Source organism: Anopheles marshallii (assembly GCF_943734725.1).
Source record: "Anopheles marshallii chromosome X unlocalized genomic scaffold, idAnoMarsDA_429_01 X_unloc_1, whole genome shotgun sequence".
Taxonomy (NCBI): Eukaryota; Metazoa; Arthropoda; class Insecta; order Diptera; family Culicidae; genus Anopheles; species Anopheles marshallii.
The window spans coordinates 328,279-351,924 of record NW_026525668.1 but is presented as its reverse complement, the minus strand read 5'-3'; the positions used below and the strand labels follow the sequence as shown (position 1 = coordinate 351,924).

The 23,646-nt window shown below is 58.4% G+C and overlaps 1 protein-coding gene across 1 annotated transcript; it reads right to left on the bottom strand.

The window, feature by feature from the left end:
• Positions 1-17,963: 17,963 nt before the first annotated feature.
• LOC128716747 (uncharacterized) lies at positions 17,964-18,457 on the bottom strand. Its single transcript, XM_053811359.1, has 2 exons — positions 18,436-18,457; positions 17,964-18,328 (listed from the first exon to the last, which is right to left on the bottom strand). The coding sequence occupies exons 1-2, from the start codon at positions 18,455-18,457 to the stop codon at positions 17,964-17,966; spliced, it is 387 nt and encodes a 128-aa protein (XP_053667334.1).
• Positions 18,458-23,646: the final 5,189 nt, after the last annotated feature.

Here is a 23,646-nt window from a genome sequence, read left to right as displayed (position 1 = left end):
TCCGGGTGGTGCGCGCGCTCCCCCACTCCTCGTTCCAGGCATTGAAGTCCCCGGCCAGGACCGATGTTGTGTGTCCGACCAGCGACACCTCCACCGCACCGAGGAAGCTTTCAAAGTCTTCAAGACCGCTGCTGGGAGACACGTAACAGCTGGCAAACGTGACTCCCGCTATGGTGGCCACCACCAGTCCCGGAACGACGCTCCCCCAAAGACGTTGTATAGGATACGCACCTGTTGCGATGATCGCCACGCTCTGCTCCACATCGATGGCCCACCGCGGATCGTCACGAGGTGGCCGATACAGCTCACAGGCGAGCACCACCTGAACCTCGAGCTCGCGAGCCGTCTGCAGCATCAAGTCCTGGGCTGCCCGGCTTCGCCCAAGGTTCACCTGCAGTACTCTTAGCGCCGGCACGTCGGATGCCCGACGTAGTGCGGGCCGTTGCACACGGCACTGCACACCTCCGCTGTGCAGTTCTTCGCCTGGTGATCTGGCTTCCCGCAGCGAATACAGCAGGCCGAGCGATCCAGCTCGCTCTTGCACGCTGCCCGGACGTGCCCTATCTCCAGGCACTTGTAGCAGCGTACTGTTTCTTGGCACGCGGCTGGACCAGGCGGACGACGCACGAGGTGTACTTCACCTTGATGGTGCTCTCCGCCACCTTCTCCGCGGCTTTGACCGAGACGCGTGCGCACGCCGTCTTCGTGCCGTTCCAGGCTTCCCACAGTCGAACGTCTGACGCTGAAACATGCTCCCCCACCTGCGCTGTGAGGGCTGCCGCCACGTATGTTCATGACCAGCCGGTCGCGGCTCGTCCGTCTTCCCACTCCGAGGACCGATTCGAACTCCTGGAGTTCTGGCGCCGTGCGTACGATCTGGTACATCCCAGACCATGTTTGCCCCTCTCCAGGGGTAATCTCGATGGCGTCTGGGCGGCTGCACTGCCGACGCTTCGAAGCCCCCTGCGATGCTCGCTGCGTCGAAGGTTGCGAGGTTCGTGTCTGCACCGACGACTGGCCCGGCAGGCCCTGAGCTCCTCGCCCCTGCGCTTGATGCCGCTGCTGCGGATTGGATTTCTGGAAAAATGTATTTCGCGAAAATCGCGATTTTCCGCCCTATCTCCTCCCCCTTTGATGTGGAGCCTTCGCGGGGGGTGGAAAAAATGCGAAATTTCCTCCCGCTCACTTTTGCGGAACACGCCGAGCTGCTAACTCCGCTCCTTGTGGGTGAAAAACGCGAAAAACCGTTTTCACCCACACTTTTCACGCTCTATGGGGGCGGGGGTGGGTGGTGGGTGGTCAGGAGGGTGTTTTTCGGACTCCTCTCTCCGAGACGCGTTTGTGGATATGCCGCACGATGGGGTGCTGCAAAAAATTGTTCACCGCCCACTATCGCGGCACCACCCCGCGACAAAGACCGCGGCTCGATCCGCGGGTGGTGGTCACACGCACGCACCGACACCGTTACACTACACTTTGAAACCGAATATCTCCGGCGCCAGTGAACCGATTTAAGCGATCCGGGGCTCAATCGAAGCGTAATTTTAGCGCGCACCTTATTCGCATACTTTTGACGTCGTTCGTACGCACACTTTCCAAAGATTTTTAGATAAGTGTTCAAAAAACATATTAAACACTCCTAAAAAATATTTGCACTAGACGACGATTTTTTCCCGACACAGCACTATAAGCGTCTTTCGCGCGCGCAACTTTTGAGCCGTCTAACGTCCCGATCGGACCAATAGTTTTCTTATAAATCGGGTTTTTATGGTTTCCGAAAATTCCAAAGTTATTGAACTTTTTGCCAAAATTTCTTGCTAACACCTTCAGGACCAGGATCGGGGGCGCAATGCGTGAAACCGTCCCGATCGGTCAATTTTTCACGAAGTTATTGCACTTTTTCAGTAAACGCACTTTTTCACCCGCGGAAACCGCGAAAACCGTGAAAAATTCCGCGGACGCACTTAACCACACGGGAGGCCAATGTCCAGGGGGCCAAATCCGCATTCACCTGCGGTCCAATAAGAAAAATCGCGAGTTTTTTCGCGGTGGGTGGTGGGTGATGGGTGGGTGGGATGGTGTTCACCTCACTCCCTTCTCCGAGACGTGTCGTTTGAGGGGTCGCACGCCCGGATCGGAGCAACTTTACGAAGTGACCCCCGAAGGCCCGCCAGGCACCAGCCAGGAAGCCAGGGCGGACACAACCCAAAAATCACCGGGTGCTCCACGCGAGTGTTCCTCCGGAGACAACTCCCGGACGAAATTTTGAAATTAACGGCCGATCATCGGCCGGACCGGTTCTTTCGGCCGAAAGCCGCCATTTTACCGCGTGGAAAATTTTTTCCCCCTTTTTGCTCCAAACTTTGTCCGCTAATAACTTCGCGAGTTTTCACTGGATCGCCACGAAATTTTGCACAGCGGTAGTCCTCCTGAGTTCTAGCTTTTAAAAGTTTTAGATTGTAAATCGGTCAGCAAACACGAGAGTAATTAGGGTGCCCGTTTTCGACTTTTATGCGGATAACTCCGCGAACTCCATGAATTCCGCGGATATTTTTGCACCCACTGGTGCGCCTCGATGGCGCCCGTCTTTTGACGTATCACTTTTCAAAATCCGTATAGAACTTCACTAGTTATTCACAAACAACGGATCCGCGAAAAACTCCGCGGTTTCCGCGAATATCGCGACCAAACTTGGTGGGGGGGTTCAGGATGGCGGTTCCGCCCCCAATACTAAAAACCACTTGGATCCGTTCACTAGAACAAAAGTTTTCCTCACTTGCACTTTTTTTCACACGGAGCAGCGTGGATTAGGTCCGTTCACTTCGGCTGCCAGACACAGACTACCATCAGGGATAACTGGCTTTTTTGTACAATGTCACCGTTTATTCAATCACAATCTGACCAATAACCCGGGACGTCTCCCCCGACAGCCGTTACCCGCGAGGGATGGACTGCCGGGAGCCCTACTGCCTACGTAGGCTTACACGCCTTATTTGGCTGTATCGGCCATTTTAATGCATACTCCGCCCTAGCTAGTCAGCTTATGGCTAGTGGGCGATCGCGCCTCTTTTAGCCTTAGCGGCCTTTGTCCAAATTGTTCCCAGTGCCTTATACCTAATGGGCGTTCGCGCCTCTTTTTGCCTCAACGGATTTCGTTAACATTGCCCATCCCCGCTACTGGGTTCGTCCTCCTCTTCAAACGCTTCCACCCCGAAGAGGGCCCACAGGTACGTCCGGCAGTCGACTACCTCGTCGTTCCGTAGTCTCCGCCGCGCGCGGAAGCGTCGAACGTTGTTCCTTACACGCCGCTGATGTTCCTCCCGCTCCTGAATCTCGTCCATCGTCATCAGTCGCCCGTCGGGGTGGGTTGGTGGTGGAGGTTCCCCCCGCGCAGCTCGTCGCTCGATGGTGATCTGCCGACGAGCCTCGTTGCGCCTTTCGTTGCGCAAGGCCACCAGCTCCTCGTGCGCAGCATCCAGCCGTTGTGCAGCACTCTGCATATCCTCGTGCGCGCTCGTGGCCCGCTCGATGTACCACTCCTGTTGGAGTGTGGTGGTAATAATGCGAGCGGCCTCGCACACCTGACTCCATTGTTCACGGCTTTCGAGCATGTACTGCTGGATGTTGTCCGGCGTTACCACCGGCTCCTCTTCCTCACCCAGCAGTTCCCGCCTTACCTCCGCAAAACGGGGGCAGAAGAAGAACGCATGTTCTGCCGTCTCCGGCACACCCGGGCATCTAGCGCAGTCCTGGGATGGCGTGATTCGCTGAATGTGCAAATAATCGTGGAAAAAGCCATGCCCGGATAGTATTTGGGCAAGGTGAAACGTCATCTCGCCATGACGTCTTGCTTTCCACGTCGCAATGTCAGGGATCACCCTGCGCGTCCATCGAGTGAACCGACTCGTAGGTGCCAGCTCGTCCCATTCTAGCTGCCACTGTCGAATAGTGGCTTCCCGTTCCTCCGCTCGCAGGTCCCCGATGGGGATCTCTCCACGCCGCTGATGGCACCTGGCATCTTCCTGGACCTGCAACCGAATCGGAATAACGCCAGCCAGGACCGTCGCCACCTCGTACCGCACCGTGACGAAGGTGCGGGCAACTGGCCGTGCGTAGAGTCGCTGTACGCGGTTCAGCTGCCTGCGACACGCCTGGAGCCGGACAGCCTCGTGCCAAATCGGCGCAGCATAGCGGAGAGTAGAGTCCACCACCGATGCGAGTAGCCGCCGCTTCGCGCACTTTGGCCCGCCATGGTTGCGGAGCAGTCGGGAGATTCCCTGTGCCACACGGAGCGCTTTCGTCGTGGCCTGCTCGACGTGTGGCTTCCACGACAGGTGGTCCTCGAGGACGACCCCTAGATACTTCAACGTGCGGGTCGGCATCTTCTCCACTCCGTTGATGTTCACCGGGACACGGGTGCTGTCTCGCCTCATAGTTGAGACGATGACCAGCTCGGTCTTGGCCGGAGCAAGCTCCAGGTGATGTTGTGCCATCCACGAGCTGATCATCGCAATCGTCGTCTCTGCTAGTCGCGTCGCCGCCTCCGGTGTCGTCCCACTCGCCAGCACCACGACGTCGTCCGCGAAGCCGATCACTTCGGCGCCCTCGGGTAGCGCCAGCCGAAGCACGCCGTCGTACATGGCGTTCCACAGAGTCGGGCCCAGGATTGAGCCCTGTGGAACGCCCGCCGTGACCGTACGCCGCACTGGTCCCTCGCTGGTCTCATACACCAACCTCCTCTCAGAGAAATAGCTGCGCAGGATTCTCTGGAGGGCTACAGGAACATGCAGCTTCTGCACTGCTTCATGCAGCAGTGCCGCCACCACCAGACATCGAGGATCCCGCTGGTTGGTGCGATGGAACGTCCTCGCGATTTTCCCCGCTCGATCACCCGGTCAATAGCCTGTATCGTGGAACGACCGCGCCGGAACCCATACTGCCTTGGCGACAGGCGAGGGGCGTCGCTGTCCTCCAAGTGGTCGTTCAGCCGATCTAGGATCAGCCGTTCGAACCCCTTGGCGACTGCTCCCAGCATGAGTAGCGGGCGGTACGACGACGGGTCGCCCGGAGGCTTACCCGACTTCGCGATCAGTACAAGACGAGCCTCCTTCCACGCCGCAGGAAACTCAACTCGCTCCAGCAGCTGGTTGTAAACCTTCACGAAGACCTCCGGGTGCTTCCTCATCGCCGCCTTCACTGCAGCGTTGGGAATGCCATCCAACCCTGGCGCCTTGGAGGACGCCATCCGCTCGGCCAGCGACAGGATCTCCGAGGTCGTGACCGGCCTCAGAACCTCGTGTGAGGCGCTGCACGCGCCGATGTCCGGCCACTCGAACGCTGGATGCTCCGGAAACAGGGCTTCGACGATCGGGTCAAGTACGGCTCGGTCCGTTTCCGGTGGTGCCCTGTTGCGCAGCTTCGCTCGCACGACCTTGTAGCCGAGTCCAAAGACCTCGGCCTCAACACCGTCGATCAGCTCTTGCAAGCTGCTCTCTTTGCTGCTCTGGATGCCAGCCTGCAGCAAACGACGGCAGTCCTGCAACCTGGCTGACGTCACCGCACGCTCCGACGGTTGAGCCCTGCGATGGGCGGCCTCTGCTGCTCCACACTCCTCCCTCAGGCGCTCGATCTCCGGGGACCACCAGTACACCTGGGGCTTGCGGTGGAAAGTAGCCCCGTGCACTCTCTGCATGGTCTCATCGCACGCCTGGGTCAGTCCGCCGATCAGCCCCTCCGGAGTGTCGACCTGTTCGAAGCGGTCGCGTGTGAGGGCGATGTCGAAGCACTTGCTGTCAAATTGCGCCGTCTTCCACCGGGTCCCGGCGTGCCTAGCTGTCCCGTCGTTGGCTGCTGCTCGGCTTCGCTGCTGCTGCTGACCTCGTCGCGTGGAACGTTGCCCTGGAACGTCCACCTGAAACTCGACGTAGGCGTGGTCGCTACCGGAAAAGCGATCGAGCACGCGCCATGAGTCCGGCCGCACGATGGATTGGCTGGCGAAGGAGACGTCGATGACGCTTTCCCGCGCAACCCCGTTGCCCTTGAACGTGGGCACGTTGCCGCGGTTCAGCGTATTAAGCCCAAACTGCTCCACTACGCTCAGAAGCTCCTTCCCCTTCCGGGTGGTGCGCGCGCTCCCCCACTCCTCGTTCCAGGCATTGAAGTCCCCGGCCAGGACCGATGTTGTGTGTCCGACCAGCGCCACCTCCACCGCACCGAGGAAGCTTTCAAAGTCTTCAAGACCGCTGCTGGGAGACACGTAACAGCTGGCAAACGTGACTCCCGCTATGGTGGCCACCACCAGTCCCGGAACGACGCTCCCCCAAAGACGTTGTATAGGATACGCACCTGTTGCGATGATCGCCACGCTCTGCTCCACATCGATGGCCCACCGCGGATCGTCACGAGGTGGCCGATACAGCTCACAGGCGAGCACCACCTGAACCTCGAGCTCGCGAGCCGTCTGCAGCATCAAGTCCTGGGCTGCCCGGCTTCGCCCAAGGTTCACCTGCAGTACTCTTAGCGCCGGCACGTCGGATGCCCGACGTGGTGCGGGCCGTTGCACACGGCACTGCACACCTCCGCTGTGCAGTTCTTCGCCTGGTGATCTGGCTTCCCGCAGCGAATGCAGCAGGCCGAGCGATCCACCTCGCTCTTGCACGCTGCCCGGACGTGCCCTATCTCCAGGCACTTGTAGCAGCGTACTGTTTCTTGGCACGCGGCTGGACCAGGCGGACGACGCACGAGGTGTACTTCACCTTGATGGTGCTCTCCGCCACCTTCTTCGTGGCTTTGACCGAGACGCGTGCGCACGCCGTCTTCGTGCCATTCCAGGGTTCCCACAGTCGAACGTCTGCCGCTGAAACATGCTCCCCCACCTGCGCTGTGAGGGCTGCCGCCACGTATGTTCATGACCAGCCGGTCGCGGCTCGTCCGTCTTCCCACTCCGAGGACCGATTCGAACTCCTGGAGTTCTGGCGCCGTGCGTACGATCTGGTACATCCCAGACCATGTTTGCCCCTCTCCAGGGGTAATCTCGATGGCGTCTGGGCGGCTGCACTGCCGACGCTTCGAAGCCCCCTGCGATGCTCGCTGCGTCGAAGGTTGCGAGGTTCGTGTCTGCACCGACGACTGGCCCGGCAGGCCCTGAGCTCCTCGCCCCTGCGCTTGATGCCGCTGCTGCGGATTGGATTTCTGGAAAAATGGATTTCGCGAAAATCGCGATTTTCCGCCCTATCTCCTCCCCCTTTGATGTGGAGCCTTCGCGGGGGGTGGAAAAAATGCGAAATTTCCTCCCGCTCACTTTTGCGGAACACGCCGAGCTGCTAACTCCGCTCCTTGTGGGTGAAAAACGCGAAAAACCGTTTTCACCCACACTTTTCACGCTCTATGGGGGCGGGGGTGGGTGGTGGGTGGTCAGGAGGGTGTTTTTCGGACTCCTCTCTCCGAGACGCGTTTGTGGATATGCCGCACGATGGGGTGCTGCAAAAAATTGTTCACCGCCCACTATCGCGGCACCACCCCGCGACAAAGACCGCGGCTCGATCCGCGGGTGGTGGTCACACGCACGCACCGACACCGTTACTCTACACTTTAAAACCGAATATCTCCGGCGCCAGTGAACCGATTTACGCGATCCGGGACTCAATCGAAGCGTCTTTTTAGCGCGCACCTTATTATTAGACTTTTGCGATCGTTCGTACGCACACTTTCCAAATATTTTTAGATAAGTGTTCAAACAACACTTTAAACACTCCTAAAAAATATTTGCACTCAACGACGATTTTTTCCCGACACAGCACTATAAGCGTCTTTCGCGCGCGCAACTTTTGAGCCGTCTAACGTCCCGATCGGACTAATAGTTTTCTTATAAATCGGGTTTTTATAGTTTCCGAAAAACTCCAAAGTTATTGAACTTTTTGCCAAAATTTCTTGCTAACACCTTCAGGACCAGGATCGGGGGCGCAATGCGTGAAACCGTCCCGATCGGTCAATTTTTCACGAAGTTATTGCACTTTTTCAGTAAACGCACTTTTTCACCCGCGGAAACCGCGAAAACCGCGAAAAATTCCGCGGACGCACTTTTCCACACGGGCGGCCAATGTCCAGGGGGCCGAATCAGCATTCACCTACGGTCCAATAAGTCACCGCGAAAAGTCGCGAGTTTTTTCGCGGTGGGTGGTGGGTGGGTGGGATGGTGTTCACCTCACGTCGCACGCCCGGATCGGAGCAACTTTACGAAGTGACCCCCGAAGGCCCGCCAGGCACCAGCCAGGAAGCCAGGGCGGACACAACCCAAAAATCACCGGGTGCTCCACGCGAGTGTTCCTCCGGAGACAACTCCCGGACGAAATTTTGAAATTAACGGCCGATCATCGGCCGGACCGGTTCTTTCGGCCGAAAGCCGCCATTTTACCGCGTGGAAAATTTTTTCCCCCTTTTTGCTCCAAACTTTGTCCGCTAATAACTTCGCGAGTTTTCACTGGATCGCCACGAAATTTTGCACAGCGGTAGTCCTCCTGAGTTCTAGCTTTTAAAAGTTTTAGCTTGTAAATCGGTCAGCAAACACGAGAGTAATTAGGGTGCCCGTTTTCGACTTTTATGCGGATAACTCCGCGAACTCCATGAATTCCGCGGATATTTTTGCACCCACTGGTGCGCCTCGATGGCGCCCGTCTTTTGACGTATCACTTTTCAAAATCCGTATAGAACTTCACTAGTTATTCACAAACAACGGATCCGCGAAAAACTCCGCGGTTTCCGCGAATATCGCGACCAAACTTGGTGGGGGGGTTCAGGATGGCGGTTCCGCCCCCAATACTAAAAACCACTTAGATCCAATCACTAGAACAAAAGTTTTCCTCACTTGCACTTTTTTTCACACGGAGCAGCGTGGATTAGGTCCGTTCACTTCGGCTGCCAGACACAGACTACCATCAGGGATAACTGGCTTTTTTGTACAATGTCACCGTTTATTCAATCACAATCTGACCAATAACCCGGGACGTCTCCCCCGACAGCCGTTACCCGCGAGGGATGGACTGCCGGGGGCCCTACTGCCTACGTAGGCTTACACGCCTTATTTGGCTGTATCGGCCATTTTAATGCATACTCCGCCCTAGCTAGTCAGCTTATGGCTAGTGGGCGATCGCGCCTCTTTTAGCCTTAGCGGCCTTTGTCCAAATTGTTCCCAGTGCCTTATACCTAATGGGCGTTCGCGCCTCTTTTTGCCTCAACGGCCTTCGTTAACATTGCCCATCCCCGCTGCTGGATACGTCCTCCTCATCAAACGCTTCCACCCCGAAGAGGGCCCACAGGTACGTCCGGCAGTCGACTACCTCGTCGTTCCGCAGTCTCCGCCGCGCGCGGAAGCGTCGAACGTTGTTCCTTACACGCCGCTGATGTTCCTCCCGCTCCTGAATCTCGTCCATCGTCATCAGTCGCCCGTCGGGGTGGGTTGGTGGTGGAGGTTCCCCCCGCGCAGCTCGTCGCTCGATGGTGATCTGCCGACGAGCCTCGTTGCGCCTTTCGTTGCACAAGGCCACCAGCTCCTCGTGCGCAGCATCCAGCCGTTGTGCAGCACTCTGCATATCCTCGTGCGCGCTCGTGGCCCGCTCGATGTACCACTCCTGTTGGAGTGTGGTGGTAATAATGCGAGCGGCCTCGCACACCTGACTCCATTGTTCACGGCTTTCGAGCATGTACTGCTGGATGTTGTCCGGCGTTACCACCGGCTCCTCTTCCTCACCCAGCAGTTCCCGCCTTACATCCGCAAAACGGGGGCAGAAGAAGAACGCATGTTCTGCCGTCTCCGGCACACCCGGGCATCTAGCGCAGTCCTGGGATGGCGTGATTCGCTGAATGTGCAAATAATCGTGGAAAAAGCCATGCCCGGATAGTATTTGGGCAAGGTGAAACGTCATCTCGCCATGACGTCTTGCTTTCCACGTCGCAATGTCAGGGATCACCCTGCGCGTCCAGCGAGTGAACCGACTCGTAGGTGCCAGCTCGTCCCATTCTAGCTGCCACTGTCGAATAGTGGCTTCCCGTTCCTCCGCTCGCAGGTCCCCGATGGGGATCTCTCCACGCCGCTGATGGCACCTGGCATCTTCCTGGACCTGCAACCGAATCGGAATAACGCCAGCCAGGACCGTCGCCACCTCGTACCGCACCGTGACGAAGGTGCGGGCAACTGACCGTGCGTAGAGTCCCTGTACGCGGTTCAGCTGCCTGCGACACGCCTGGAGCCGGACAGCCTCGTGCCAAATCGGCGCAGCAGTGCGGAGAGTGGAGTCCACCACCGATGCGAGTAGCCGCCGCTTCGCGCACTTTGGCCCGCCATGGTTGCGGAGCAGTCGGGAGATTCCCTGTGCCACACGGAGCGCTTTCGTCGTGGCCTACTCGACGTGTGGCTTCCACGACAGGTGGTCCTCGAGGACGACCCCTAGATACTTCAACGTGCGGGTCGGCATCTTCTCCACTCCGTTGATGTTCACCGGGACACGGGTGCTGTCTCGCCTCATAGTTGACACGATGACCAGCTCGGTCTTGGCCGGAGCAAGCTCCAGGTGATGTTGTGCCATCCACGAGCTGATCATCGCAATCGTCGTCTCTGCTAGTCGCGTCGCCGCCTCCGGTGTCGTCCCACTCGCCAGCACCACGACGTCGTCCGCGAAGCCGATCACTTCGGCGCCCTCGGGTAGCGCCAGCCGAAGCACGCCGTCGTACATGGCGTTCCACAGAGTCGGGCCCAGGATTGAGCCCTGTGGAACGCCCGCCGTGACCGTACGCCGCACTGGTCCCTCGCTGGTCTCATACACCAACCTCCTCTCAGAGAAATAGCTGCGCAGGATTCTCTGGAGGGCTACAGGAACATGCAGCTTCTGCACTGCTTCATGCAGCAGTGCCGCCACCACCAGACATCGAGGATCCCGCTGGTTGGTGCGATGGAACGTCCTCGCGTGTTGGCCCCGCTCGATCACCGCTCAATAGCCTGTATCGTGGAACGACCGCGCCGGAACCCATACTGCCTTGGCGACAGGCGAGGGGCGTCGCTGTCCTCCAAGTGGTCGTTCAGCCGATCTAGGATCAGCCGTTCGAACCCCTTGGCGACTGCTCCCAGCATGAGTAGCGGGCGGTACGACGACGGGTCGCCCGGAGGCTTACCCGACTTCGCGATCAGTACAAGACGAGCCTCCTTCCACGCCGCAGGAAACTCAACTCGCTCCAGCAGCTGGTTGTAAACCTTCACGAAGACCTCCGAGTGCTTGACCGAGACCTCGTCGCGTGGAACGTTGCCCTGGAACGTCCACCTGAAACTCGACGTAGGCGTGGTCGCTACCGGAGAAGCGATCGAGCACGCGCCATGAGTCCGGCCGCACGATGGATTGGCTGGCGAAGGAGACGTCGATGACGCTTTCCCGCGCAACCCCGTTGCCCTTGAACGTGGGCACGTTGCCGCGGTTCAGCGTATTAAGCCCAAACTGCTCCACTACGCTCAGAAGCTCCTTCCCCTTCCGGGTGGTGCGCGCGCTCCCCCACTCCTCGTTCCAGGCATTGAAGTCCCCGGCCAGGACCGATGTTGTGTGTCCGACCAGCGACACCTCCACCGCACCGAGGAAGCTTTCAAAGTCTTCAAGACCGCTGCTGGGAGACACGTAACAGCTGGCAAACGTGACTCCCGCTATGGTGGCCACCACCAGTCCCGGAACGACGCTCCCCCAAAGACGTTGTATAGGATACGCACCTGTTGCGATGATCGCCACGCTCTGCTCCACATCGATGGCCTACCGCGGATCGTCACGAGGTGGCCGATACAGCTCACAGGCGAGCACCACCTGAACCTCGAGCTCGCGAGCCGTCTGCAGCATCAAGTCCTGGGCTGCCCGGCTTCGCCCAATGTTCACCTGCAGTACTCTTAGCGCCGGCACGTCGGATGCCCGACGTGGTGCGGGCCGTTGCACACGGCACTGCACACCTCCGCTGTGCAGTTCTTCGCCTGGTGATCTGGCTTCCCGCAGCGAATGCAGCAGGCCGAGCGATCCACCTCGCTCTTGCACGCTGCCCGGACGTGCCCTATCTCCAGGCACTTGTAGCAGCGTAGCTGTTTCTTGGCACGCGGCTGGACCAGGCGGACGACGCACGAGGTGTACTTCACCTTGATGGTGCTCTCCGCCACCTTCTCCGCGGCTTTGACCGAGACGCGCGCGCACGCCGTCTTCGTGCCATTCCAGGCTTCCCACAGTCGAACGTCTGCCGCTGAAACATGCTCCCCCACCTGCGCTGTGAGGGCTGCCGCCACGTATGTTCATGACCAGCCGGTCGCGGCTCGTCCGTCTTCCCACTCCAAGGACCGATTCGAACTCCTGGAGTTCTGGCGCCGTGCGTACGATCTGGTACATCCCAGACCATGTTTGCCCCTCTCCAGGGGTAATCTCGATGGCGTCTGGGCGGCTGCACTGCCGACGCTTCGAAGCCCCCTGCGATGCTCGCTGCGTCGAAGGTTGCGAGGTTCGTGTCTGCACCGACGACTGGCCCGGCAGGCCCTGAGCTCCTCGCCCCTGCGCTTGATGCCGCTGCTGCGGATTGGATTTCTGGAAAAATGGATTTCGCGAAAATCGCGATTTTCCGCCCTATCTCCTCCCCCTTTGATGTGGAGCCTTCGCGGGGGGTGGAAAAAATGCGAAATTTCCTCCCGCTCACTTTTGCGGAACACGCCGAGCTGCTAACTCCGCTCCTTGTGGGTGAAAAACGCGAAAAACGCGTTTTCACCCACACTTTTCACGCTCTATGGGGGCGGGGGTGGGTGGTGGGTGGTCAGGAGGGTGTTTTTCGGACTCCTCTCTCCGAGACGCGTTTGTGGATATGCCGCACGATGGGGTGCTGCAAAAAATTGTTCACCGCCCACTATCGCGGCACCACCCCGCGACAAAGACCGCGGCTCGATCCGCGGGTGGTGGTCACACGCACGCACCGACACCGTTACTCAACACTTATAAACCGAATATCTCCGGCGCCAGTGAACCGATTTACGCGATCCAGGACTCAATCGAAGCGTCTTTTTAGCGCGCACCTTATTCGCATACTTTTGCGATCGTTCGTACGCACACTTTCCAAATATTTTTAGATAAGTGTTCAAAAAACACTTTAAACACTCCTAAAAAATATTTGCACTCAACGACGATTTTTTCTCGACACAGCACTATAAGCGTCTTTCGCGCGCGCAACTTTTGAGCCGTCTAACGTCCCGATCGGACTAAAAGTTTTCTTATAAATCGGGTTTTTATAGTTTCCGAAAAACTCCAGTTATTGAACTTTTTGCCAAAATTTCTTGCTAACACCTTCAGGACCAGGATCGGGGGCGCAATGCGTGAAACCGTCCCGATCGGTCAATTTTTCACGAAGTTATTGCACTTTTTCAGTAAACGCACTTTTTCACCCGCGGAAACCGCGAAAACCGCGAAAAATTCCGCGGACGCACTTTTCCACACGGGCGGCCAATGTCCAGGGGGCCGAATCAGCATTCACCTACGGTCCAATAAGTCACCGCGAAAAGTCGCGAGTTTTTTCGCGGTGGGTGGTGGGTGGGTGGGATGGTGTTCACCTCACGTCGCACGCCCGGATCGGAGCAACTTTACGAAGTGACCCCCGAAGGCCCGCCAGGCACCAGCCAGGAAGCCAGGGCGGACACAACCCAAAAATCACCGGGTGCTCCACGCGAGTGTTCCTCCGGAGACAACTCCCGGACGAAATTTTGAAATTAACGGCCGATCATCGGCCGGACCGGTTCTTTCGGCCGAAAGCCGCCATTTTACCGCGTGGAAAATTTTTTCCCCCTTTTTGCTCCAAACTTTGTCCGCTAATAACTTGGCGAGTTTTCACTGGATCGCCACGAAATTTTGCACAGCGGTAGTCCTCCTGAGTTCTAGCTTTTAAAAGTTTTAGATTGTAAATCGGTCAGCAATCACGAGAGTAATTAGGGTGCCCGTTTTCGACTTTTATGCGGATAACTCCGCGAACTCCATGAATTCCGCGGATATTTTTGCACCCACTGGTGCGCCTCGATGGCGCCCGTCTTTTGACGTATCACTTTTCAAAATCCGTATAGAACTTCACTAGTTATTCACAAACAACGGATCCGCGAAAAACTCCGCGGTTTCCGCGAATATCGCGACCAAACTTGGTGGGGGGGTTCAGGATGGCGGTTCCGCCCCCAATACTAAAAACCACTTAGATCCAATCACTAGAACAAAAGTTTTCCTCACTTGCACTTTTTTTCACACGGAGCAGCGTGGATTAGGTCCGTTCACTTCGGCTGCCAGACACAGACTACCATCAGGGATAACTGGCTTTTTTGTACAATGTCACCGTTTATTCAATCACAATCTGACCAATAACCCGGGACGTCTCCCCCGACAGCCGTTACCCGCGAGGGATGGACTGCCGGGAGCCCTACTGCCTACGTAGCTTACACGCCTTATTTGGCTGTATCGGCCATTTTAATGCATACTCCGCCCTAGCTAGTCAGCTTATGGCTAGTGGGCGATCGCGCCTCTTTTAGCCTTAGCGGCCTTTGTCCAAATTGTTCCCAGTGCCTTATACCTAATGGGCGTTCGCGCCTCTTTTTGCCTCAACGGATTTCGTTAACATTGCCCATCCCCGCTACTGGGTTCGTCCTCCTCTTCAAACGCTTCCACCCCGAAGAGGGCCCACAGGTACGTCCGGCAGTCGACTACCTCGTCGTTCCGTAGTCTCCGCCGCGCGCGGAAGCGTCGAACGTTGTTCCTTACACGCCGCTGATGTTCCTCCCGCTCCTGAATCTCGTCCATCGTCATCAGTCGCCCGTCGGGGTGGGTTGGTGGTGGAGGTTCCCCCCGCGCAGCTCGTCGCTCGATGGTGATCTGCCGACGAGCCTCGTTGCGCCTTTCGTTGCGCAAGGCCACCAGCTCCTCGTGCGCAGCATCCAGCCGTTGTGCAGCACTCTGCTTATCCTCGTGCGCGCTCGTGGCCCGCTCGATGTACCACTCCTGTTGGAGTGTGGTGGTAATAATGCGAGCGGCCTCGCACACCTGACTCCATTGTTCACGGCTTTCGAGCATGTACTGCTGGATGTTGTCCGGCGTTACCACCGGCTCCTCTTCCTCACCCAGCAGTTCCCGCCTTACCTCCGCAAAACGGGGGCAGAAGAAGAACGCATGTTCTGCCGTCTCCGGCACACCCGGGCATCTAGCGCAGTCCTGGGATGGCGTGATTCGCTGAATGTGCAAATAATCGTGGAAAAAGCCATGCCCGGATAGTATTTGGGCAAGGTGAAACGTCATCTCGCCATGACGTCTTGCTTTCCACGTCGCAATGTCAGGGATCACCCTGCGCGTCCATCGAGTGAACCGACTCGTAGGTGCCAGCTCGTCCCATTCTAGCTGCCAATGTCGAATAGTGGCTTCCCGTTCCTCCGCTCGCAGGTTCCCGATGGGGATCTCTCCACGCCGCTGATGGCACCTGGCATCTTCCTGGACCTGCAACCGAATCGGAATAACGCCAGCCAGGACCGTCGCCACCTCGTACCGCACCGTGACGAAGGTGCGGGCAACTGGCCGTGCGTAGAGTCGCTGTACGCGGTTCAGCTTCCTGCGACACGCCTGGAGCCGGACAGCCTTGTGCCAAATCGGCGCAGCAGTGCGGAGAGTGGAGTCTACCACCGATGCGAGTAGCCGCCGCTTCGCGCACTTTGGCCCGCCATGGTTGCGGAGCAGTCGGGAGATTCCCTGTGCCACACGGAGCGCTTTCGTCGTGGCCTGCTCGACGTGTGGCTTCCACGACAGGTGGTCCTCGAGGACGACCCCTAGATACTTCAACGTGCGGGTCGGCATCTTCTCCACTCCGTTGATGTTCACCGGGACACGGGTGCTGTCTCGCCTCATAGTTGACACGATGACCAGCTCGGTCTTGGCCGGAGCAAGCTCCAGGTGATGTTGTGCCATCCACGAGCTGATCATCGCAATCGTCGTCTCTGCTAGTCGCGTCGCCGCCTCCGGTGTCGTCCCACTTGCCAGCACCACGACGTCGTCCGCGAAGCCGATCACTTCGGCGCCCTCGGGTAGCGCCAGCCGAAGCACGCCGTCGTACATGGCGTTCCACAGAGTCGGGCCCAGGATTGAGCCCTGTGGAACGCCCGCCGTGACCGTACGCCGCACTGGTCCCTCGCTGGTCTCATACACCAACCTCCTCTCAGAGAAATAGCTGCGCAGGATTCTCTGGAGGGCTACAGGAACATGCAGCTTCTGCACTGCTTCATGCAGCAGTGCCGCCACCACCAGACATCGAGGATCCCGCTGGTTGGTGCGATGGAACGTCCTCGCGTGTTGGCCCCGCTCGATCACCGCTCAATAGCCTGTATCGTGGAACGACCGCGCCGGAACCCATACTGCCTTGGCGACAGGCGAGGGGCGTCGCTGTCCTCCAAGTGGTCGTTCAGCCGATCTAGGATCAGCCGTTCGAACCCCTTGGCGACTGCTCCCAGCATGAGTAGCGGGCGTTACGACGACGGGTCGCCCGGAGGCTTACCCGACTTCGCGATCAGTACAAGACGAGCCTCCTTCCACGCCGCAGGAAACTCAACTCGCTCCAGCAGCTGGTTGTAAACCTTCACGAAGACCTCCGGGTGCTTCCTCATCGCCGCCTTCACTGCAGCGTTGGGAATGCCATCCAACCCTGGCGCCTTGGAGGACGCCATCCGCTCGGCCAGCGACAGGATCTCCGAGGTCGTGACCGGCCTCAGAACCTCGTGTGAGGCGCTGCACGCGCCGATGTCCGGCCACTCGAACGCTGGATGCTCCGGAAACAGGGCTTCGACGATCGGGTCAAGTACGGCTCGGTCCGTTTCCGGTGGTGCCCTGTTGCGCAGGTGCCCTCGACACCGTCGATCAGCTCTTGCAAGCTGCTCTCTTTGCTGCTCTGGATGCCAGCCTGCAGCAAACGACGGCAGTCCTGCAACCTGGCTGACGTCACCGCACGCTCCGACGGTTGAGCCCTGCGATGGGCGGCCTCTGCTGCTCCACACTCCTCCCTCAGGCGCTCGATCTCCGGGGACCACCAGTACACCTGGGGCTTGCGGTGAAAAGTAGCCCCGTACACTCTCTGCATGGTCTCATCGCACGCCTGGGTCAGTCCGCCGATCAGCCCCTCCGGAGTGTCGACCTGTTCGAAGCGGCCGCGTGTGAGGGCGATGTCGAAGCACTTGCTGTCAAATTGCGCCGTCTTCCACCGGGTCCCGGCGTGCCTAGCTGTCCCGTCGTTGGCTGCTGCTCGGCTTCGCTGGTGCTGCTGACCTCGTCGCGTGGAACGTTGCCCTGGAACGTCCACCTGAAACTCGACGTAGGCGTGGTCGCTACCGGAGAAGCGATCGAGCACGCGCCATGAGTCCGGCCGCACGATGGATTGGCTGGCGAAGGAGACGTCGATGACGCTTTCCCGCGCAACCCCGTTGCCCTTGAACGTGGGCACGTTGCCGCGGTTCAGCGTATTAAGCCCAAACTGCTCCACTACGCTCAGAAGCTCCTTCCCCTTCCGGGTGGTGCGCGCGCTCCCCCACTCCTCGTTCCAGGCATTGAAGTCCCCGGCCAGGACCGATGTTGTGTGTCCGACCAGCGACACCTCCACCGCACCGAGGAAGCTTTCAAAGTCTTCAAGACCGCTGCTGGGAGACACGTAACAGCTGGCAAACGTGACTCCCGCTATGGTGGCCACCACCAGTCCCGGAACGACGCTCCCCCAAAGACGTTGTATAGGATACGCACCTGTTGCGATGATCGCCACGCTCTGCTCCACATCGATGGCCTACCGCGGATCGTCACGAGGTGGCCGATACAGCTCACAGGCGAGCACCACCTGAACCTCGAGCTCGCGAGCCGTCTGCAGCATCAAGTCCTGGGCTGCCCGGCTTCGCCCAATGTTCACCTGCAGTACTCTTAGCGCCGGCACGTCGGATGCCCGACGTGGTGCGGGCCGTTGCACACGGCACTGCACACCTCCGCTGTGCAGTTCTTCGCCTGGTGATCTGGCTTCCCGCAGCGAATGCAGCAGGCCGAGCGATCCACCTCGCTCTTGCACGCTGCCCGGACGTGCCCTATCTCCAGGCACTTGTAGCAGCGTAGCTGTTTCTTGGCACGCGGCTGGACCAGGCGGACGACGCACGAGGTGTACTTCACCTTGATGGTGCTCTCCGCCACCTTCTCCGCGGCTTTGACCGAGACGCGCGCGCACGCCGTCTTCGTGCCATTCCAGGCTTCCCACAGTCGAACGTCTGCCGCTGAAACATGCTCCCCCACCTGCGCTGTGAGGGCTGCCGCCACGTATGTTCATGACCAGCCGGTCGCGGCTCGTCCGTCTTCCCACTCCAAGGACCGATTCGAATTCCTGGAGTTCTGGCGCCGTGCGTACGATCTGGTACATCCCAGACCATGTTTGCCCCTCTCCAGGGGTAATCTCGATGGCGTCTGGGCGGCTGCACTGCCGACGCTTCGAAGCCCCCTGCGATGCTCGCTGCGTCGAAGGTTGCGAGGTTCGTGTCTGCACCGACGACTGGCCCGGCAGGCCCTGAGCTCCTCGCCCCTGCGCTTGATGCCGCTGCTGCGGATTGGATTTCTGGAAAAATGGATTTCGCGAAAATCGCGATTTTCCGCCCTATCTCCTCCCCCTTTGATGTGGAGCCTTCGCGGAGGGTGGAAAAAATGCGAAATTTCCTCCCGCTCACTTTTGCGGAACACGCCGAGCTGCTAACTCCGCTCCTTGTGGGTGAAAAACGCGAAAAACGCGTTTTCACCCACACTTTTCACGCTCTATGGGGGCGGGGGTGGGTGGTGGGTGGTCAGGAGGGTGTTTTTCGGACTCCTCTCTCCGAGACGCGTTTGTGCTGCAAAAAATTGTTCACCGCCCACTATCGCGGCACCACCCCGCGACAAAGACCGCGGCTCGATCCGCGGGTGGTGGTCACACGCACGCACCGACACCGTTACTCAACACTTATAAACCGAATATCTCCGGCGCCAGTGAACCGATTTACGCGATCCAGGACTCAATCGAAGCGTCTTTTTAGCGCGCACCTTATTCGCATACTTTTGCGATCGTTCGTACGCACACTTTCCAAATATTTTTAGATAAGTGTTCAAAAAACACTTTAAACACTCCTAAAAAATATTTGCACTCAACGACGATTTTTTCTCGACACAGCACTATAAGCGTCTTTCGCGCGCGCAACTTTTGAGCCGTCTAACGTCCCGATCGGACTAATAGTTTTCTTATAAATCGGGTTTTTATAGTTTCCGAAAAACTCCAGTTATTGAACTTTTTGCCAAAATTTCTTGCTAACACCTTCAGGACCAGGATCGGGGGCGCAATGCGTGAAACCGTCCCGATCGGTCAATTTTTCACGAAGTTATTGCACTTTTTCAGTAAACGCACTTTTTCACCCGCGGAAACCGCGAAAACCGCGAAAAATTCCGCGGACGCACTTTTCCACACGGGCGGCCAATGTCCAGGGGGCCGAATCAGCATTCACCTACGGTCCAATAAGTCACCGCGAAAAGTCGCGAGTTTTTTCGCGGTGGGTGGTGGGTGGGTGGGATGGTGTTCACCTCACTCCCTTCTCCGAGACGTGTCGTTTGAGGGGTCGCACGCCCGGATCGGAGCAACTTTACGAAGTGACCCCCGAAGGCCCGCCAGGCACCAGCCAGGAAGCCAGGGCGGACACAACCCAAAAATCACCGGGTGCTCCACGCGAGTGTTCCTCCGGAGACAACTCCCGGACGAAATTTTGAAATTAACGGCCGATCATCGGCCGGACCGGTTCTTTCGGCCGAAAGCCGCCATTTTACCGCGTGGAAAATTTTTTCCCCCTTTTTGCTCCAAACTTTGTCCGCTAATAACTTCGCGAGTTTTCACTGGATCGCCACGAAATTTTGCACTGCGGTAGTCCTCCTGAGTTCTAGCTTTTAAAAGTTTTAGCTTGTAAATCGGTCAGCAAACACGAGAGTAATTAGGGTGCCCGTTTTCGACTTTTATGCGGATAACTCCGCGAACTCCATGAATTCCGCGGATATTTTTGCACCCACTGGTGCGCCTCGATGGCGCCCGTCTTTTGACGTATCACTTTTCAAAATCCGTATAGAACTTCACTAGTTATTCACAAACAACGGATCCGCGAAAAACTCCACGGTTTCCGCGAATATCGCGACCAAACTTGGTGGGGGGGTTCAGGATCGCGGTTCCGCCCCCAATACCAAAAACCACTTGGATCCAATCACTAGAAGAAAAGTTTTCCTCACTTGCACTTTTTTTCACACGGAGCAGCGTGGATTAGGTCCGTCCACTTCGGCTGCCAGACACAGACTACAGGGATAACTGGCTTTTTTTTTAAGTGAGATTGCTTTATTGAACTATTAGCACATTTACAATAGAGCATTCTCTCGTCAATCCCACCCCATCACCCGCGAAGGTTGTCGTAAGGGGTGAGAACGAATATGCCACCTAATGTGGCCTCCTAATGCCGTGCACGAGTGCACCTTTCATTTTATTTTCTTATTTTTCAAATAATATAATAATTCCGTTTTCCCTTTTGATTAGCGAATACTCATCCTTTTTTCCCGCTTCTTATCGGCCGCAAACTGGTGCCCCGCTGGCCCTCAATATCACACGCGTGAAACCCACTAACGCGACGAGGTGACTGCCTCCGCGGCAGCCGCAGCTTCAGCCGCCGTAAGGCCGAGGTGCGAGCGTTCCTGTTCCTCATCGTCGGTACTGGTGTCGTACGGCTAATGCTCCCAGAACCGTCCACGGGGGATATCGGCGAGGCTCTCGCGCCGTCGGGCTCGCCATCGAGCGACCCGTTCGCGAACTGCTGCTCGCCGAGCCTCCGTCGTCGGGGATGGGGGTGGCGATGGCGGACGCCCATCCCGCCGCTCCTCTCGTTCCTGCGCCCGTTGCCGGTGTCGAGCGACGTTGCGCCGATCGTACCGAGCCCGTCGAACAGCCTCGGGATTCGGACGATGAGCGTTGTCTGGCAGCATTCCCTGGGCCGCCAACATAGTCCGGAACTCGTCCCAGTCACGCTGCAGCGCATGCGTGATTCGCTTGGCGGCCTCGCACACGTTACTCCAGTTCTCCGGACACTGAAGCATGTGGCCTACAAGCGATTCCGGAACTACACCGTCCAGCAACTCTCTGCGGATGGCAGCGAAGCGAGGGCATGCGAACACAGCATGTTCCGCGCTCTCCGCAACCACGGGGCACCACGTGCAGTCCGGGGATGAGGTGAAACCCATGTCGCTCAGGTATTCTCGGAAAAATCTGTGACCGGATAATACCTGCGAAAGGTGAAAGGTCACCTCTCCGTGGTTCCGCGACTGCCACGATTCAATGTCCGGGATCGTGCGGTAGGCCCACCTGACATATCTACTCGCTCCCTCTGCGGCGGCATCAGCATCCCACGCCGACTGCCACTCGGCGATGGTCCGCTGCCGCTCCTCTATCCGAAGCTCGCCGCTGGTGCGCGTTCCTCGGCGACTGTGGACTCTGGTATCCTCCTCCACCGCTCTGTAGATTGGCACGAGCCCAGCCATCCGCACGGCAGTCTCATACCGGACCGTCGCAAACGCCCGAGCAACGCGAATCACCGAAGATCGCTGGACCCGTTGTAGCAACCTGCGACACTCACGATTCGCCAGAGCACCGTGCCAGACCGGGGCGGCGTAGCGCATGACGGAGTCTGCGACTGCCGCCAGCAAGCGAGACTTTGACGTCTTCGGCCCCCGGTGGTTCGGCATTAGGCGGTTGACTGCCTGTGCAACCTGTGTTGCCTTCTCGGTGATCGCCGTCACGTGAGGTACCCAGGAGAGGTGGTCCTGGAGCCTCACCCCCAAGTATTTGAGGGTACGAGAGTACGGGACGACCACGCCGCCAACGGTGATGGTAACTCCAACCGGAGGTTTCTTAAGACTGGAAATTATAGTCATCTCCGTCTTGGCGTGTGCCAGCTCCAAGTGGTGCTCGCGCAACCACCGGTCTACTGCTGACACAGCCTCCTCCGCTGTAGCTGCTGCCGCTGTAGGAGTTGTACCCGGTGCAAGAAGGACGAGATCGTCCGCGTATCCAATGATCTCGGCACCAGGCGGCAGCGGAACGCTGAGCACACCGTCATACATCACGTTCCACAGGGTCGGGCCCAGGATGGACCCCTGTGGAACCCCGGCAGTGATGGGACGTACGACGGGGCCATCACGTGTGTCAAACAGCAGCTCGCGTCCCTCGAAGTATGACCGGATGATGTTGACCAGCATCGACGGAACTCGCTTGGTGCGCAACGACTCGGCAATGCACTGCCAGCTCGCCGTATTGAAGGCGTTGCGAATGTCCAGCGCAACCACCATCAGGCAGCGCTTGTCCACGGCGTTGGTGCGGCCAAACGACATGGCCCCTCTGCCCGCGTCGAGGCGATTCAAGATGAGCTTCTCCAGCACTTTGCCCAGCGCGTCCAGCATGCAGAGTGGCCGGTAGGACGAGCTCTCACCCGGAGGTTTGCCCGGCTTTGGCAGCAGCACCAAGCGCTGCCTCTTCCACTGCGGCGGGAACGTCCCGCGGGCCAGGCAGTCCTGATACACACGGCAGAAGACCTCCGGGTACTTCCTGATCGCCGCCTTCACCGCAGCGTTCGGGATGCCGTCCAGGCCAGGAGCCTTCCTCGAGCTCATGTCGGCGACGATGGCCAGCAGCTCGTCGCAGGTCACGTCTGCGACTGTGGCCTCGACCGAGTCAACGACGACGTCCGTGTCAGGCCACGAAACCGGTGGATGGACCGGGAACAGATCAGAAACGATCCGCTCCAGCTCGACGCGGTCGGTCTCGGGCGGCACACGACTGCCACGCAGCCGAGACGTCACCACCCTGTACCCCGCACAGAACACCGTTTCCTCGGCGACGCTGATCAGATTGACGAATTCCTGCCGCTTGCTGGCTCGAATCGCCTTCTCAAGGTTGCGCTTCGCCGTGCGATGATCGGCCGCCGCGATGCTACGCTCCTCCAGGTCGATGGTGTGTCAGGGATAACTGGCTTTTTTTTTTTTTACATCGTGGGAAACCGCATGCCGGATTTTTACCGACTAAAACCCACGATGTGCGCATCCCGCTTCTCCCCTACGTATCGCCGCGAGGCATGGTAGGGGATGGGGTCTGGCCCTTATGACGGGCATTAACGCTCGGACCCTTGGTTCCGCTTGTAGCCATCCTAATGACGCTGCTGCAGCCGATGACGATTTCGCTGTGGGGTGCCCTTGCACCACGCCGATGGGGTGATGTCGTCACTGCTGATGCATTGGGGGCCGCGTCAGACATTGGATACACCAATGCACCGAGCGGAACCGATGACGTGGGTTCCTCCGCAGACAATGCACTTGGGCGTCGCGTCGCACTGCTTGGCCTTGTGGCCAGTGGCTCCGCACTTCAGGCAGTTGGTCTGCCTGTCGATGCCCTTGCAATTAGAGGCCAAATGCCCCCTCTCTAAGCAGCGGAAACACCGCTTACTGTCGCTGGACAGGACCTCCAGCTCTCGCATGTGGCAGCGAGTGTTGCCGATGGTGACGGTAGCACCATCCAACCGTT

What these genes read in the sequence shown, in the direction of transcription:
- LOC128716747 (XM_053811359.1), bottom strand. Translation starts at nt 18,457, where the DNA reads ATGGTCTGGGATGTACCAGATC. An exon ending in GGTCTGGGATGTACCAGATC is followed by an intron (nt 18,329 to 18,435) that starts GTACGCACGGCG and finishes CAGCCCTCACAG; the next exon opens with CGCAGGTGGGGGAGCATGTT.